Source organism: Eptatretus burgeri, chromosome 9 (assembly GCF_056783735.1).
Source record: "Eptatretus burgeri isolate ZD-2024b chromosome 9, Ebu_testis_v1, whole genome shotgun sequence".
Classification (NCBI taxonomy): Eukaryota; Metazoa; Chordata; class Myxini; order Myxiniformes; family Myxinidae; genus Eptatretus; species Eptatretus burgeri.
In genome coordinates, this window is record NC_140969.1 from 98,110,419 (window position 1) to 98,128,418 (window position 18,000).

The following is an 18,000-nucleotide window of genomic DNA, read 5'->3' on the forward strand; positions in this document are numbered from 1 at the left end:
TGGCAGTCGTGAGTTGTAGATTTGTATCCTGTAAAAAAAAGAGTTCTGAAAATTCACACAAATGGTGTCTATTAGTGAGGCTTTCAGAATCTGACATCAAAAATGTTCTACTTAAAATACTTTTTCGGATAAGTACTCTCAAAAGTAGTGATTTCTAACATGCAGTCAAAAAAATTGGAGTTTTCAAATTGCTGCCAACAGTCAGTTTATTTATCATGAATAATGTTGTTGCCTGATTTACATAATCTAGTGGCTGGATCATTTACACAAGAAAACTGAAACCTTTTGGAGCAAAATTTTGGGTGCTATAGGTGTCTGAACTTTGCTCCAGACTCAACGACACTGAAATTTACCCCGCTTTTACCCCAAGTGTTCACCATGCTGACAGTTACACAGCTCTTTTAAATTTTTGTCACTTAAAGACACATACATCGGCAAACTGTGGTAGAAAATTCAAGAGTTGTTCTCAATCCCTTCTATTTTAAAACGATTTTTATAAAGGCCCACTATTTAAAAAAAACATGTTCGATGAAAGATGTAGAATAAAAGCAATAGGTGTGCTTTTGAAGTGGAAGCCATGCCAAACATTCATAAGTTGGCACCACAATGATCAAATTGTTGTGTTTTTTTGGTCAGAACAAGTATGTGGTTACTTTAATTTGGCTCACATTTTTTTAAAAGGATATTTTAGTTTAAGGCCGCCGCCAATCTCAACTACAAATTAAGACACATAATTTGATCATAATAATCACCATTATAAATATTCATTTGCATATCTGATTGTTTATATACTTAGTGTACATTTTATGAAAGTCTACATCCATTTGTAAATGTCGGTACAATATCTGATTCAACTTTTTTTTTCATAATTCCATATCAAATTGTTTGGACAAATGTACCTGGATCCATTGTACAAAGTGAACAGTGATTAGTTATATAATTGCCAGGATATAATAAAATGTAACAATGAGCATTGGCATATCCCTGTGTCATAAGAGGCGACCAGGGTTGCGTCAGAAAGGGCATCTGGCGTAAAACATGTGCCAAATCAGTATGCGGATCATAACAGATGATCCGCTGTGGCGACCCCTAACGGGAGCAGCCGAAAGAAGAAGAACAACAACAACAATGAGCATTGGCAGTTCCTACAGGGCTGTGTATTAGGTTAAAGCCTAAATAAGATAGAGTTGTGCTTCATGCCTAACTTTGGAAATGATTTTGGTACACTTCTTTAAGCTTTACTAAACTGATTTATATATTGTTAGATTCCACGTAAGTCGTACTTCCTTACAATATCTTTATTTTTTCTATATGTTTGTTAGTAAAAAAATTATTTTAAAAAAAGTTGCTTTTAGGACTGCAGAATCATTAGAAATTGATGCATTTTTTGTAAATTACTTCAAAACTTCAAACCCCACATTTATGATATTTTCCATGAATATAAAGGTTTACACAAGTATTTACTTGGTATAAATTTGATGTTTATGTGCAAATTTAATTCTATGATATGAGATTAATAATGTTATAAATATTTATTACTTTTATATCATACAAAATGCACCATTGTACATTGTGCCATTTTTCATGATTGAGATAAGTGTTAGCATCTCATTTTTAATTGAAAAAATACATTTTTGAGCCAAAGTAAATTAACCACAAAGTTATTCTGACCATGAAACACTACTACATGCTCATTGTGGTGTCAGCTTAGGAATTCTTGACATGGCTTCCACTTCAACAGCACACCTATTGCTTTTATTCTACATCTTTCATCGAACATGTTTTTTTTTTAAATAGTGGGCCTTTATAAAAATCGTTTAAAAATAGAAGTGATTGAGAACAACTCTTGAATTTTCTCCTACAGTTTGCCTATGTATGTGTCTAAGTGACAAAAATTTAAAAGAGCTGTGTAACTGTCAACATGGCGGACACGGGGTAAAACCGGGGTAAATTTCAGTGTCGTTGAGTCTGGAGCAAAGTTCAGACACCTATAGCACTCAAGATTTTGCTCCAAAAGGTTTCAGTTTTCTTGTGTAAATGATCCAGTCGCTAGATTATGTAAATCGGGCAACAAAATCCTTCATTATAAATAAACTGACTGTTGGCAGCAATTTGAAAACTCCAATTTTTTTGACTGTATGTTACAAATCACTACTTTTGAGAGTACTTATCTTAAAAAAGTATTTTAAGTAGAACATTTTTGATGTCAGATTCTGAAAGCCTCACTAATAGACACCATTTGTGTGAATTTTCAGAACTCTGTTTGTAAAAGTCTGGAATTTAGAGCCCTCCAAAAATGCTTCAGATACAAATCTACAACTCACGACTGCCAGAATTGAAACACCCCTAGGGTGTTTGTAGGGCCATATCTCGGACACTACTTGGAATTTTGAGCTATAACTTGGCAAACCTTCCTCATATATGTTAAGGTAGCTTTGAGAATTTTTTTCAGGAAAATCTGAGGGGGTCACTGCAGAATTTCATTTTTTTTGGCTGATTTGACATGGAATGACCCCACCCTAACATAATTAACCTTCACTTAAGTACATATTAGAAACAAAAATTAAACAAATTAATACAGAACACAATTGAATAATGTATGTACACAAACAGACAATTTAATAGTGTGGGTCGAGAGTGGAGGGACTAGAGGGAGAGAGAGAACCACTACCATGCTTTGGTGGAACATCTGAGCTGGCTAAGCGACTTGCTGGGACTCCCTCACACCCGACACCCAAATGGCGGTTTGAGCGATGGTGCTTTCCGTGCGGAGACTAATCATCCCGAACCCAACGTGTTCTTGAACGGATGATCAACAACTGAAGCCATTTGCGATCAGGGCAACTCAAATCACTCAAGAGACCACATGACTTCATGTGTGTATTTAATAAGTAAACGGGGAGGGAGAACAAAGAACATGAAAGCATTTGTTTATAAAGTTTATTCACAAACACCCAGGGTATCGACTTACTTATGCATCAGGAAGAAGACAATTGGTTTGGGGTCCTTTGTTGGCACAAATCGGCTGCTCATGGTCACTCGAGAGTTGCAATTCCACAGTGTTTCCGCATATTTGGTGGGATTGTGAGTTGGACAGATGACTGTGATGTGCCATGACATGTAGGAGCCATGTTGCTGTTTCGATCACGGTTCCTGTGTTCGGTGGTTTTAGATTGGGGGGTGGGGTTCGGGAGGGGGTTTGAAGACTTGGAGTGGGAAGCGGATCAGGGAGTTGAGGACTTGAAGTCACATTTTATGCTCCACAAGTCCCTGCTAGTATGTCATATTTACGATGGTTTATACGGTAAAGTGATGGGCTCGAACTTATTGGAACATGGAATTTGAATTTCAAATTGTTTAAATAAAGGGTAAAAACTCTTTGATTATCATTTGCCTTCACAAATTTATTATCAGGTGGTGTTTTGTTTTCTCTGATTGCACACATTTCATTTCAGAGGCGAGAGTGTTTGGCAAGAGTGGATGACAACTTGATGGGTTCTATGTAAAGAAAAAGGAAGACGAGAGATTGCTGTTGAGGATGGAGATTTCCCTGAGGGAAAGGAAGAGGAATGAGAATATCAGGCATGCAGGAGTAAGGTCTAAGTCACATTTGGCTCGGCGGCCGTAGGGTCTACAAAATGTACGGCCACTATCAATTATAGGGCGGCCGCAGTATTTCCACGGTCACACAATGTAGCAGTCACATATGTTTTTATTTTTCGGGTAGCCGCACGGGGTTTTAGAAATTGTGGAGACCGAAAACGTGGGGGTGCCATACGGTCTTTGATTTGATGTCGCACGGTGACCTGAGGGCGTCCCTGCGGCGGCCATAGACTTTTCAAGGCAGACGCTAGGTAGCCTCAAGGTGCCCGCAAGGCGACCGCAGGGGGGCCCTAAGGCGAACGTGCGGCCAGACGGACGGTAACGAGTGGATATATATACCAGTTCTTTTTTTACTGAAATAAAAATATACCAGTTCAGAATATACCAGTACATATAACTGAATATACTATAACTATAATATATATAACTGAATATACCAGTTCGGAGTATAGGCAAACACCTATACTCCGATCTCTAGCGGTAGCACGGTGGACGCACGGTCGACGCAGACTGCCACAGAGGCCGTACGTAGGACGCACGGCGGGCGTAGGGGAACCGTGCGTCGACCCTGCGTTGCCCGCAGGTAGTCACACAGACCGCAAGGCCACTGTACGTTGAACACAGGGATGCCTTAGGACTACCCGACGGTGACCGTGGAAATAGTGCGGCTGCCGTAATTTTTTTGGGGGTTGGCAAAATTCATTTTTCATTGATAAGAGCCTACGGCAGCCGCACGAATAACGCAAGCGCACTGTACGCCCTACGTACGGTTGACGTGGAACACATCTACGTCACGGCTACGGCTTGTCGAATTGCTATGGCCAACGTAGAAATGAAAAAAGTTATAACTCCGCGCTATAACTCCACGGCGACCCCTACGGCCTGTAAAAGATAGCCATACGGCGTAGGGCCACCTCAGAAACTCTGCGGCTACCACACGTTTGTCAATTCAGGGGGGGTACGGCCGCCGTATCCTCGCCATAGAGCAAATGTGACTTAGGCCAAAGGGACATTGTAAAAGAGACACGAGAGGCTCACCTGGATTGGTTAGGGCAGGTGCTTACAGGTCGCATTATATGCCATCCCAGGTTTTCTTGAGAAGAAGGTGCTGGACGTGGTAGATGGAAGTAAGGGAGGAAGGATTTTCCTTTTGCTCTTGGAAGAGTCGGGGCTCGTGACAGGATGGAGGGCAGATAGGAACAGGTACCGTTCAGCTACACATGTGACCGAGTTGCCAAGAGGAAAAGGGGGAGAGGTGTCACCCCCTTAATAGTCGGTTATCTGGCGTGTTCGTCACGTTGCCATGAGCAGTCATGTTTCCTTGAATGTCACCACTACCCATCTCTGCTCCTGGTGTGTTCAAGGCATGATTAACCAGGGACGGCACACAATGACCTTATTTTTTTTTCTCGAAAATTACCATTGTTCATGATGTCCATAAGCGAGTGCTAGAAGACAAGACAGCCACCTTAATGTTCCTTCTGTAAAAGGGTGACATATTCTATTGTACAATGCATTGCTGATGAAACAATCTTTTATCGACAACAATAGCATCTTTATTTCCGGACAAAACAACTGGAAGAAAATATAACCTGCCAATCCCACAGGACAGGGTTGGGGAGAGTGATTTGGATCATGGAATTGAGTGGGACATGAAATGAGTGAGTCATCAGCTGCAACCTTGGAAATCTGCAAGCCTTCTCCCAATCATCAGCAAGGTTATGGAATCCATCATCGCTTCAGACATGAAATCCTTCCTCTTCTCCAATGGCTTGATTTCCAATCAATTTGGTTTCAGACCAGGTCACTCTACCCTGGATATGCTGCTTCTGCTCTCCCATCAATGGATGGAGGTCCTCAATGCCAGACAGGAAATCCGAGCCGTATCCCTGGACATATCACGTGCTTTTGACACAGTCTGGCACCCTGCCCTACTCACCAAACTCTCTTCCCATGGTATTCAAGGCCATCTCCACTAATGGCTCGCAGACTTCCTCTCCTGTCGCAGTCAACGTGTGGCCCTAAATGGAGTTCTTTCATCCCCTCTTTCTGTGCAGGCTGGAGTTCCTCAAGGTAGCGTTCTGGGCCCTGTTCTTTTTCTGGTTTTCATCAATGATCTCTCCGACTCTCTGGAAAATCCTCTATTTCTCTTTGCCGACGACTCCACCCTCTGCCGTACCATCTGTCATCCCTCAGACCGGCAAGCAGCAGCTTCTTCGCTCACTGCAGATCTGGATAAAATCACAAACTGGTCCAACACGTGGAACATGTCTTTCAATCCAGACAAATCTCGCACTCTCACTATGTCTCTTCGAAAGGACCGTTTAGAAAATCCCCCCATCCACTTTCTCAACAATCCTCTGGAAGAAGTCTTTTCTTTCAAGCTTCTGGGTCTCACTATCTGCCATGACCTTTCCTGGGAAAGTCACATTTCCAACCTCGCCTCAAAAGCCAGTCGCCGACTGGGAATCCTCCGTCGTGCAAAGTCCTTCCTCGGCCCTCTTGAGCTCCTGACCACTTACAAAGCTTTTGTCCGTAGCCTGATGGAGTACTGCTCTCCCCTCTGGGCTAGTTCTCCTGCCTCCCACCTTTCTCGGCTTCACGCTGTCGAAACCAGGGCATTTAAGATCATCGGCATCTCCCGCAATGAAGCTGAGTCTTTGGGCCTCTCACTCAATCACCGCAGGTTGGTCGGTGGTCTTTCTTGTCTTCTACCGACTCCTCTCCAGCCTTGCCCCCCTGCTCTCTCTGCGATTTGTCCCCACCACATTTCCACAGGGCGCTCAAGGTCCGCCAACAACCCCTTTCTGGTACAACTACCAAAATCACGAATCACTGCTCATCTTCACTCTTTCATTCCTCTTTTTTCCCGCCTTTGGAATAAACTTCCTCACTCTATTCCTTCCCATTCTTCCCTCCAGGCTTTCAAAACAGCTGTTCACCACCACCTCTTATCTTCCCCCATCCAAATCCTCGATCTTTTCTACCCCCGATAATCCACCCAAGGCACTTCCTTCAATTCCCCTACTTTCCTTCCTGAAAGTCCCTGCAATGTCCATCTTCTCTTCGCCATGTTCCCCGTCCCATCCCCATCCCTCTCCCTTCCACAGTTCACCTAATGTGTCTGTTCCCCACTGTTTTGTCCCTTCCACTCCCGCCCCTCTTGTCTCATGCCCCCTTGCTGTGAGTTGTGTGTTTGCTCTCATACGAGCTTCGACAATGTATACAAAAAAAAAAATGTTCTACATAGGGTCAATTTTCCACCATTTTTGTGTCCCATCGAAGGTAGTCCTTTGTCACAATGAGTGCACGAAATAATCAGACTGGAGTATTGAGTATACATAATTTGAAGTGTCTGTGTGTCTGGCTAACTGTCTGGTTGCTTTTAACTTTACTCGAGTACTATATTTGAGTAATTGTTGTGGGATGAACAGATGGAGGACACGCTGTGGGCTGGCTTGACTGACTTGCACATCAAAACACCGATGGGTATCACAGCCGAGAACGTCGCAGAGAAGTACGGAGTGACGCGTCAAGATGCTGACCAGTATGCAATGCAGACTCAACGCCGCTGGAAAGCCGGTACAGAACAGCTGTGCATACTCTTGACATCAGTTTTTGCTTATCGGCCTGAGCTCCGTGGTCACATGGAAGACCAGTGGGTATCATTAAACCTGAAAAAGGCGTTTTGTTTTATTGCAGAGCTTCTAAACACAGCTGATCATTATTATTATTATTACAGTATATTATATATTATTACCTTTACCTCATATACTTTGCTGTTTTGTGTGCATTTCCACATGCCTGGTGTTGGCTTAATGGTTAGGGTGGTGGGCTTGGGATCCTTGGATCCTGAGTTCAAATTGCACTCCGCTGTTGAATTAATACCAGGTGGGGTTGACTCTGCCTGTCATCCTTCCGAAGTCGGCAAAATGAGTGCCAGCATGCTGGTATCCTTTGTCGGAGTGGTGGCCCATCTAGGATTGTGCCCAATAGCCAAGGAGACTGCTTAGGCAGCACCAACGCTCTGCATAGAGTATGGTCCCGATGGATGGATGGATTTCCACATTGGACAACGTTGGTAGCCATGTCGTGGAAGTTGAGGTGCAATTGTCATGCGTGTGCTCCGACTGCGCTGATTTTATTAGAGAAACCTTTCGCACTCTCACTCATAGTGCAACTCGACCTATCTGGGGATTCTCCATCGTTTCAGACTTGTACTGTATTTCGATATTTTGAAGATGACCAAGTTTATAATTTTCCAGACTTGTCAGAAACAATGCAAACGTCTGAGTGACAGTAATTTAGACATAAACCTGAAATTAGCTGCTACTGGTTTCGTGAAATAACTTTTGGTCACATTTTTTTTTGTATACCTTGTCGAGGCTCATATGAGAGCAAACACACAACGCACAGCAAGAGGGGCATGAGACAAGAGGGGCGGCAGTGGGAAGGACAAAACAGTGGGGAACAGAGACATTAGGATATCTGTGGAAGGGAGAGGGATGGGGTGAGAAACATGGAGAATACAAGATGGACATTACAGGGACTTTCAGGAAGGAAAGCAGGGAATTTGAAGGAAGTGGGCTTGGGTGGATTATCAGGGGGAGAAAAGATTGAGGATTTGGATGGGGGATGATGAGAGGTGGTAGTGAACAGCTGTTTTGAAGGCCTGGAGGGAAGAATGGGATTGAATATAGTGAGGGAGTTTATTCCAAAGGTGGGGAAAAAAGAGGAATGAAAGAGTGAAGGTGAGCAGTGATTTGTAATTTTTGGTGGTTTTACCAGAAGGGGGTTGTTGGTGGACCTTGAGTGCCCTGCGGAAATATGGTGGGGACAAATCGCAGAGAGAGCGGGGGGGGGGGGGGCGAGACTGGAGAGGAGACGGTAGAAGACAGAAAGACCACCGACCTGCCTGCGGTGAGAGAGTGAGAGGCCCAAAGACTCAGCCTCATCGTGGGAGATACCAATGATCTGAAATGCCTTAGTTTCCACAGTGTGAAGCCGAGAAAGGTGGGAGGCAGGAGCACCAGCCCAGAGGGGAGAGCAGTACTCCATCAGGCTGCGGATGAAAGCTTTGTATGTGGTCAGGAGCTCAGGTGGGCCGAGGAAGGACTTTGCACGACGGAGGGATTCCCAGTCGGTGACTGGCTTTGGAGGCTAGGTTTGAAATGTGGCTTTCCCACGAAAGGTCATGGCAGATAGTGAGACCCAGAAGCTTGAAAGAAAGGACTTCTTCCAGAGGATTGTTGAGAAAGTGGATGGGGGGGGGGGGTTCTAAACGGTCCTTTCTTTCATTGGGAACGGTTCTTTTAAAATAAAATAAATTAATTTCCTCGACTGCCATGGCATTATGTTTTTGGGTTGTCCGTCCGTCCATCTGTCCGTGATCAATTTTTATTATCGCGATAACTTGTGAACCACCAAACTCGGTTCAAAGGTGTATTATGATGCAAAGATGAACTCATTCGATTTTGGTTTCAAAGGGTGAAAGGTCATACATGTGACCTTTAGCTGAAAGTAGAAGATTTTAGCAATTTTGACAAAACTTATCACAACTACGGATTGCAATACAGAGAAGAATTGATTACATTTTGGGTTGAACAGGTCAAAGATCATGTGCCCTTCGAAAATCATTTTGCAGACAATAACTTGCGTTCGAGTCATCTGTCTCGCATATATATATATATATATATATATATATATATGTATATATATATATATATATATATATATATATATATATATATATGTATATATATATATATATATATATATATATATATATATATATATATATATATATATATATATATTGTATATATATATATATCTCTGGACCATTAATTTTTCATGTGACTTTTAATTGAGATCAAACAAAACAGTGGGTTGACATCTAACGTGGGTGGATCATATTGTTGTGGTTACCAAATTCGCAAACCACCATTCAGGTCCCTTAGGTGAGATATCTCGGTAAGTATATGTAGGGTTATATATGTAGTTAGGCCCAAACCCGTTGTCTAGAGGGAATAAATGTTATTCATGCGTGCTGCGACTCTTCAGGATAGCCGTTTTTCTTTTACTATCTTTATTTTGGACCAACCGCCATTGTTACCACCACCAACCACAACATCAACCACCCACCGCGGCGCCGCTTCACGTCACACCTCGCAACCGTCGCATCGCCACCGTTCTTGCGCCGCTTGTGGGTACCGGTGTTGGACTCGTGCAGGGCGCGCGCCGAACAGCGTGTACAAAACCACGGATTTTCCGCTTCAAAAACGGATCAAAAACGACACACGCCCACTTTTGTTCCGTCCAATCGGTGAGCGAGGGGCGATTTGGCCCCGCCTCCAGGGCGTTGGAGGGCGATCGCTGTATGCAAATTTATGGATCAAAAAGCATTCACGCCCACTTTTTCTCGGGCCAATGGGGAGCGAGGTGAAAGGTCGAAGGCAGGGGGTCAAAGATGAGAGAGCGAAGCCACGGGGCTTATATAAGCGACCGCGTCCGTCAAGTCAAGAGAGTTAAGACTTCGCAGTCGGTGGAGTTGGGAAGAAGAAGAATAAAGAGTTGGTCGTCGTCGTCGTCGTGTGCGTTGGAGTCGGAGCGAAGAGGACGGAGCTGTGGAGAGGCGGCGAGGGCAGACGAGGGGGTGCTCGCGTCGTGCCGGGAGCTGCACACCAGGGAGGCCGACGGCGCGACCTGGCCGAGGTGGAGACGCTCGTCGCGGGACTCGAGGCAGAGTAAAAATCCTCCTTTCCCCCGAGCATCAGCAACCCCCTCCTGTTTCCCCCCGCGCTGAGATAGTGCGACCAAAGGGGGCCCCCTTCCCACCCCCTACCAGACACTGTCCGCGAGGCCCGCGGAGTTGAGGCACCATCGCCGCTCCGCGTCTCATCACCAGACGGGTAGGCCCGACCCGGTCTCGGCCTCAGGCCCGCCTCATCCTTGAGGGTGTTCTTTTTCTTGGTTTTGGATATGTGTTGTCGGCGCCGTCTGTGAAGTAAAATTGTATAATGTTGCCGTGTGCTCGCGTAATCGGTATTAGATCTGCATTGTCGCATTTGCTTTTTGTGTAAAATTGCATTGTGTTTCTTTTCCTTTTCTATGTGCTTTTGGTGGAATTGAATATGTGTGCTTTCCGTTCATCGCGAATAAATGTGCTTTGTGTTGAACTGTTTCCCGCTTCGCTTCGTCATTTCTTTCATTGAATCCTCATCTTGCTTCACGTAAAGGGTTGGTAGTGGGCTGAATACGCCCGATAATTAATCGAACCGTCGAGGTCGACGAATAACACCGCTCGGTTATCCCGATAGTACGGAACGGGTCGCTTAAGTGGCCCGTGTCCGAAGTCGACCTGCGGCGAGGTGCGATCGCCCGGTCTACCCTCCTTGTGGGTACTTAGGGAGGTCGAATTTGGCGAGCAACCCTATCCCACGCGGGGGCCGATTGGCTCGATCGCGGTGAGACCGAAAGGTCCACCCGTGACTGGTTCCCGGCGTTAGTCCGAGAGGGTCAGACTGGATTGTCCGTCCGGTGGGCGACGTGCCGCGATTCGAGTTACGTGGCCGTCAGCACGCCGGCGGGCGCGAATCCGTAACACTGGTGTCAGGTCGTGCGATATAAACTCATCGCCCTCCTCACGGCACTGGTAACGGAGAACGGGAAAACGGGCTGTCCTGTCTCCAATTAAATTCACGGGAATCGGTCCAGGGGTGAGAGAAGCGACCCCCGATTCCCTCCAAATTACGAGCGAGCGAAATTAACCCTTTAAGAGAAGCAAGATGGCGTCTCAAGGCGAGCGGGAGCCGGGGGTATTAGAAATGTATATGTGTAGTAATGTAGAATCCATGGTCCAGGATGGAATCCCCGTGCAGGAAATGTTGATTGTGCAGGAACACGGACTCGCCCAACTGAACCCAGAGCCCGAAATGGGTGCGGCAGCGGCCGCGGTGTATGACACCTCCCCTCCCCCTCTCCACCAAAACCCTTCCCCAACCCTTGCCGAAACGGCTCAGCTGAGTGCATCCGACATAGCCCAGCTATGCACCATGCTGGTGGAAATGACAGCGAAAATGGATGCAAATGAAATTATAAACAAAATGAAAAGCATGAACGAAAAGATCGATGCGAGTACACAGCAAATGAAGGAAGAAACGAAAAAGCTGCGGGGTGAGACGCAGAACATGGGCCGATGCCTGCAGGCGGGCATGAAGGCCGTGACCAGGGAGATAGGAATGGCGACTCCACGTGTGGAAGCAAACGAGCTGGAAGGGGGTGCAACGGCCGACAGGCCCGCGGTGGAGGCGGGTAAAAAAATAATTCGGGGGGCGTGTTGGGCGAGGGTCATGACAGAAGAATCGACGGTGACCAAAAGGGAAAAATTAAATGGGGAGACCAAAACGTGCGAGACGAGACACGAGGTGACGACAACAGAAACTTATAAATGTATAGAGACACGGGAGACAGAAAAAATAGAGGAGAGACTGCACGATGAAGACGGGGTAAGTGACGCACACACACACACGGAGGTAGTGGAGGATAATGGGGGTGAGCTCGCGGAGCGTGTAGGGACCCAGTGCGAGCAGCTGGATGGCCTCCTCCAGGAACGAGGGGAGGGAGTGTGCCCCCTTGAGGTGAGTCACGACCAGGTGAGTTCGGTCGTGCTTTGCGAGGTTGAGGGGACGGGTGCTGTGGACAGGTGCACGGAGAGCTTGGGGGGTATAGAGGCCCCGGAGACCCTTGTGGGGACACGAATCCCCAGTGTGGTTGCCCCTGTGTGTGTGGTGCAAGGTGTGAGTGCGTCCCCGTGTGTGGAAGCGACCCCATGTGTGAGTGGTGTGGTGGCGATGGTGCCAGAGTACGTGCTTCCCAGCACGCCGTGTGTGGGTGAGGCACCGTGTGTGAGTGAGGCCGTATGTGTGGATGAAACGGCCAGTATGAGTGAGGCACCGCGGGTGAGTGCCCCCGCGTGTGTGAGTGAGGCACGGTGTGTGGATGAGGCACCGCGAGTGCGTGGAGCCACGTGTGCGAAAGGGGTAATGGCATGCGTGAGTGAACGGCCGAGTGCAAGGGAGACAGTGTGTGTGAGAGAGCGGTATGTAAGGGAGATGTCGGTTGGCATGCGGGAGCACGCAGCCGCGTCTCCCGGTGTGAATGTGATGGAGTGGAGTGTGTGCGTCGTAACACGCAGGTGTGCGTAGGTCGAATGGCGACGACGGCGACATGAGAAGAAAGGAAGCCGGGTAGCGGCTGGAGTTGTTTCGGGGACCGTGCCGGGTTCACCCAGCAGTGAGCACGAGGTCCGTGCTGTGCAACGCACGAGACCACCACGTGCTCGCTTGCGAGAGTGAAGTCCCGGTCCGGAAACGCCAGCGGTGGATTTGCCGATCCCGCGGACGGACAAAGTTTAGGCAGGATAACGGATTTGGACCGGACGGGTTCTCCACGCGATCGTGTGTGTTAAGCTCCAACGGGCAAAGCACATGTGTTCGCGTGGGGAACCCCTCGAGACGTGGGGCTTGTGTTTTTTTTATGCGCACGGTGACGTCATGGCTGCACGTGGGGTTGGAATCCGGCAGGAGGGGTATCCCTGCCGGATGGCACCTTCCAAGGAGGGACGAGGAACACGTGCAGCTGCATGACGTCACGGGCAGGTGCAAAGTGCGCGAGCTCTGAGTTGCCGCGCAGGTGCTGCGCATGGAAAAAAAAAAAAAAAAGCCTCACTTTCGGGTGCACAGGATTCCTGGGCAAGGGGTGGAAGACCCCCTTGACCTGGGCACAGGATGGAAACTAGTTAGGGGGAAGGGTTAGCTTAGTTAGACCGACTTCATGGGGCAGGGGTAAGTCCTCATGGAGTCCGTGGAATGGATTAGGTAGAGGGATTTAGTGAGCTTTAGGTTGGGAAATAAAATGATTTATTTGGAGACAGTGACAGACTTGTGGATGTGTAGAGGGGACGTAGCTTAGCTACGTAGTGTTAAAAGGAACGTGCTGTAGTTTAAGGGACGACGTGGGAGCACGAGTTAGTTAGGGGATGCAGATAGAAGGATGGCAAGTTCAGCGGTGTGTGTGTGTTGAAGAGTTGGTGAGTTGTGAGGTGAGTACTTGGTGAGTGAGTGAGGCCAGCGGGTCTGTGTGTATGGAGTGAATGGGGAATGCATGGTGCGATGAGTGATTGGGGGGAGGAGTGACTCCCGCCCAAGGGACCCCGGGGTCAGTATAAAGTGAGTTAGGGGGTTAGTCAAATTGAAAAATGGAGGTCGTTTTGTTGTTGGTGGGAAAGTAGGCTCGAGACCCATTTGGAGGGGTGCAGGAGCCCTGTTGACGGGCTTGGGAGCGTGGCTGCGAAAGGTGAGTATCGCTGAGTGGGTACCCCGGGCACCAGGCTAGTCGGCCGTGGTAGGCCAAGGGCCCATGGGGGGCCGGGATAGCGTAGTGGGCACGGGTGCGCCTGCTTGGTGCGGGGGCCCGGGGCGCCATTAGCCGCGTGGGCAGTGTTGTGGGCAAGGGTGACCCTCGGAAAGGGGCCTGGGAAGCCAGCCTGCCACGTGTGCGTTTCAGGGGAGGTGCCGTGGGGGGCACTCCCCGGTGTTAGGGAGCTGGTAGGCTCGGAGGCAGTGTAGTGCCCGGGGGTGCCATAGCGGGAGATTCGGCAGAGGGACATGCCTGCCAAAGGGAGCCACGTGTCCCAGCCAGGAGACCGTGTGAGGGCACGGAGAGAAAATTGGGGGGCGAGGCCCGAAAATGTGAGGACACCAACACAGGCGACGGGAATCTGGGTTTATAGAACCAATAGTTTAAGCGACAGGCGCTTGTTGAAAGCCCCGGGGTAGTTTAACAGTTAAATGGTTAGGGTAGATTAGGAGATGTACCCCTCCGCACCATCCATCCACTCGCTGTCGTTGTGGGCCGCTGGACCCACTTTGGTTATAGATCGCCGAACTCTGGGGAGGCCATTCTGAGGCTTCATTGGGCCTCGACACAGGACGTTAGTTAGTCGGCTAGGTGACAGAATAGGTTAGCCGAACAAGGACGATAAAGGGGGTTAGGGGACGATTTATAGTGGGGAAGTAAGATTAAAAACAACAAAAAAAATAAGTTGGGGCTAAATTGGTTTTTCACAAATTAAGGGAGTGGGTATGTACAGTGACAGGCAAAGGCGATAGGTGGGAGGGAGACAGGTAGGTAGGTCCGAGCCCGCCTTCCAAGTGGCCAGCACCACCGCACTCCCTCCACCAACCTCCACTGAACGGCAAAGGCTGGCCAACTTCATCGGCTGGCCGTGTTTTGCTTCAAGGCGGAGGCCGGCCAACTTCATCGGCAGCTGTTGTTTTGCTGCAAGGCCTGTGCCATCGGCTGGCTGTGTTTTGCTTCAAGGCCTGTGCCGGCCACTTCATCTGCTGGCTGTTTTTCTTCAAGGCCTGTGCCGGCCAGTTCGTCTGCCGGCTGTGTTGCCTGCAGCGGCCTTCTTCTGCGGGCTGTGTTTGCCTGCTACCTTTGCCATGCCATGCCCACTGCCCCTGTTCACCAGCCCCCGTTCAATTTTTGCTTTGCCCCCCCCCCCTGTTCATTTCCATGTGCGCCAGGATCCGCAAAGCAACAGTTTGCAAGCTGCGAGAACTGCCCTGTTGGCAGCTACAACACGGGCCTGCACTGGCGGCCCGTGCACCGTGTTTGCGTCCATCCATTCATCCATCCATTCGAATGTGTTCATTGCGTGTGCCACTTGAGCTGGCACGGAGACTACGTTTGTGCAGCCCATGCACCGTTGTGGTTCACTGCGTTCAGTTCAAAAGGGAAGGCCTTGGACTGCGTGTGAGCAGCCAGCCACGTTCCCTGTCACCTGCATTGTTTTGAGCCAGAGACTGCATGCGGGCAGCCTGGCTCCCTGCTAACTGCTTTTCTTTTGCAGAGTTCATTGATCCTGGGCCATGGTTTAGTGTAAAATTTGTAAGTTAAGGTTAAGATGTGCTGTAAATATGAGTGCGCCCCCGGCATGTTTGTCCTAGCGCCGGCAATTTTATTTAAGTCGTCCGTGTGAGTGAGTTTGTTTAGGTAGTTACGCAGCCCTCAGGTTATTTATTTTGGGGACACGAATACCATGAATGTCGCACTCAGGGATCCGTAGGTAAAATGTACTAGGGGAAAACTACACATGATGGCACACGAAAATTTGACGACTCGGGACGAGTCTGTAAAAAGGGGAGGGGGTGGTGTTGTGGTTACCAAATTCGCAAACCACCATTCAGGTCCCTTAGGTGAGATATCTCGGTAAGTATATGTGTAGTTAGGCCCAAACCCGTTGTCTAGAGGGAATAAATGTCATTCATGCGTGCTGCGACTCTTCAGGATAGCCGTTTTTCTTTTACTATCTTTATTTTGGACCAACCGCCATTGTTCCCACCACCAACCACAACATCAACCACCCACCGCGGCGCCGCTTCACGTCACACCTCGCAACCGTCGCATCGCCACCGTTCTTGCGCCGCTTGTGGGTACCGGTGTTGGACTCGTGCAGGGCGCGCGCCGAACAGCGTGTACAAAACCACGGATTTTCCGCTTCAAAAACGGATCAAAAACGACACACGCCCACTTTTGTTCCGTCCAATCGGTGAGCGAGGGGCGATTTGGCCCCGCCTCCAGGGCGTTGGAGGGCGATCGCTGTATGCAAATTTATGGATCAAAAAGCATTCACGCCCACTTTTTCTCGGGCCAATGGGGAGCGAGGTGAAAGGTCGAAGGCAGGGGGTCAAAGATGAGAGAGCGAAGCCACGGGGCTTATATAAGCGACCGCGTCCGTCAAGTCAAGAGAGTTAAGACTTCGCAGTCGGTGGAGTTGGGAAGAAGAAGAATAAAGAGTTGGTCGTCGTCGTCGTCGTGTGCGTTGGAGTCGGAGCGAAGAGGACGGAGCTGTGGAGAGGCGGCGAGGGCAGACGAGGGGGTGCTCGCGTCGTGCCGGGAGCTGCACACCAGGGAGGCCGACGGCGCGACCTGGCCGAGGTGGAGACGCTCGTCGCGGGACTCGAGGCAGAGTAAAAATCCTCCTTTCCCCCGAGCATCAGCAACCCCCTCCTGTTTCCCCCCGCGCTGAGATAGTGCGACCAAAGGGGGCCCCCTTCCCACCCCCTACCAGACACTGTCCACGAGGCCCGCGGAGTTGAGGCACCATCGCCGCTCCGCGTCTCATCACCAGACGGGTAGGCCCGACCCGGTCTCGGTCTCAGGCCCGCCTCATCCTTGAGGGTGTTCTTTTTCTTGGTTTTGGATATGTGTTGTCGGCGCCGTCTGTGAAGTAAAATTGTATAAGTGTTGCCGTGTGCTCGCGTAATCGGTATTAGATCTGCATTGTCGCATTTGCTTTTTGTGTAAAATTGCGTTGTGTTTCTTTTCCTTTTCTATGTGCTTTTGGTGGAATTGAATATGTGTGCTTTCCGTTCATCGCGAATAAATGTGCTTTGTGTTGAACTGTTTCCCGCTTCGCTTCGTCATTTCTTTCATTGAATCCTCATCTTGCTTCACGTAAAGGGTTGGTAGTGGGCTGAATACGCCCGATAATTAATCGAACCGTCGAGGTCGACGAATAACACCGCTCGGTTATCCCGATAGTACGGTACGGGTCGCTTAAGTGGCCCGTGTCCGAAGTCGACCTGCGGCGAGGTGCGATCGCCCGGTCTACCCTCCGTGTGGGTACTTAGGTAGGTCGAATTTGGCGAGCAACCCTATCCCACGCGGGGGCCGATTGGCTCGATCGCGGTGAGACCGAAAGGTCCACCCGTGACTGGTTCCCGGCGTTAGTCCGAGAGGGTCACGACTGGATTGTCCGTCCGGTGGGCGACGTGCCGCGATTCGAGTTACGTGGCCGTCAGCACGCCGGCGGGCGCGAATCCGTAACAATATCAATTGTTGCATTTGCGACAAATTTCTACTTTCTAGTTCGTTGTTTGCTTGTTTAACATGAACATATACTGGGATGGATCTGAAGGGGGAAGAAAGAAGACATTTTTCCTGTCCTAGTTATAAACAACTAAACAGGACAATATGAAAATTTTTCTTTTTTAAAAATCAAACCGTTGTACAGCAACAACCAAAACCAATCATGAGATTCAAATTCAACTTTGCGAAGAAAAACAAACAAAAGTACCAGGAAGTAGAGTTTGAAAATGCTTCAAGGTCTTTTCAATCAGACGAATCGGCGGGACCACAGGCCAGTGTTATCTCACAGTTGACCCATCGGTGTGATCTCACCTGGCCAATGTAATTTGTTGCTTGCTCATCACATGATATCCCAGCAATGCCAACCCTCCCGATTTCATCGGGAGGCTTCCGAAAATTCACCCAAACTCCCGCCCTTACGATCACTATCCTTATCCTCCCGAAATTTTGATATTTTTG

General features: G+C 48.6%; 1 protein-coding gene across 3 annotated transcripts in view; it reads left to right on the plus strand.

Moving 5' to 3' along the window:
• The window catches only part of ACAA2 (acetyl-CoA acyltransferase 2), a 60,596-nt gene that overhangs the window by 18,444 nt on the left and 24,152 nt on the right, over nucleotides 1-18,000 (plus strand). For all 3 annotated transcript variants that reach the window (XM_085896276.1, XM_085896275.1, XM_085896274.1), the window contains exon 5: nucleotides 7,038-7,185. In XM_085896276.1, coding sequence (XP_085752402.1) covers nucleotides 7,038-7,185 — 148 coding nt within the window. The remainder of the gene's footprint in view (nucleotides 1-7,037; nucleotides 7,186-18,000) is intronic.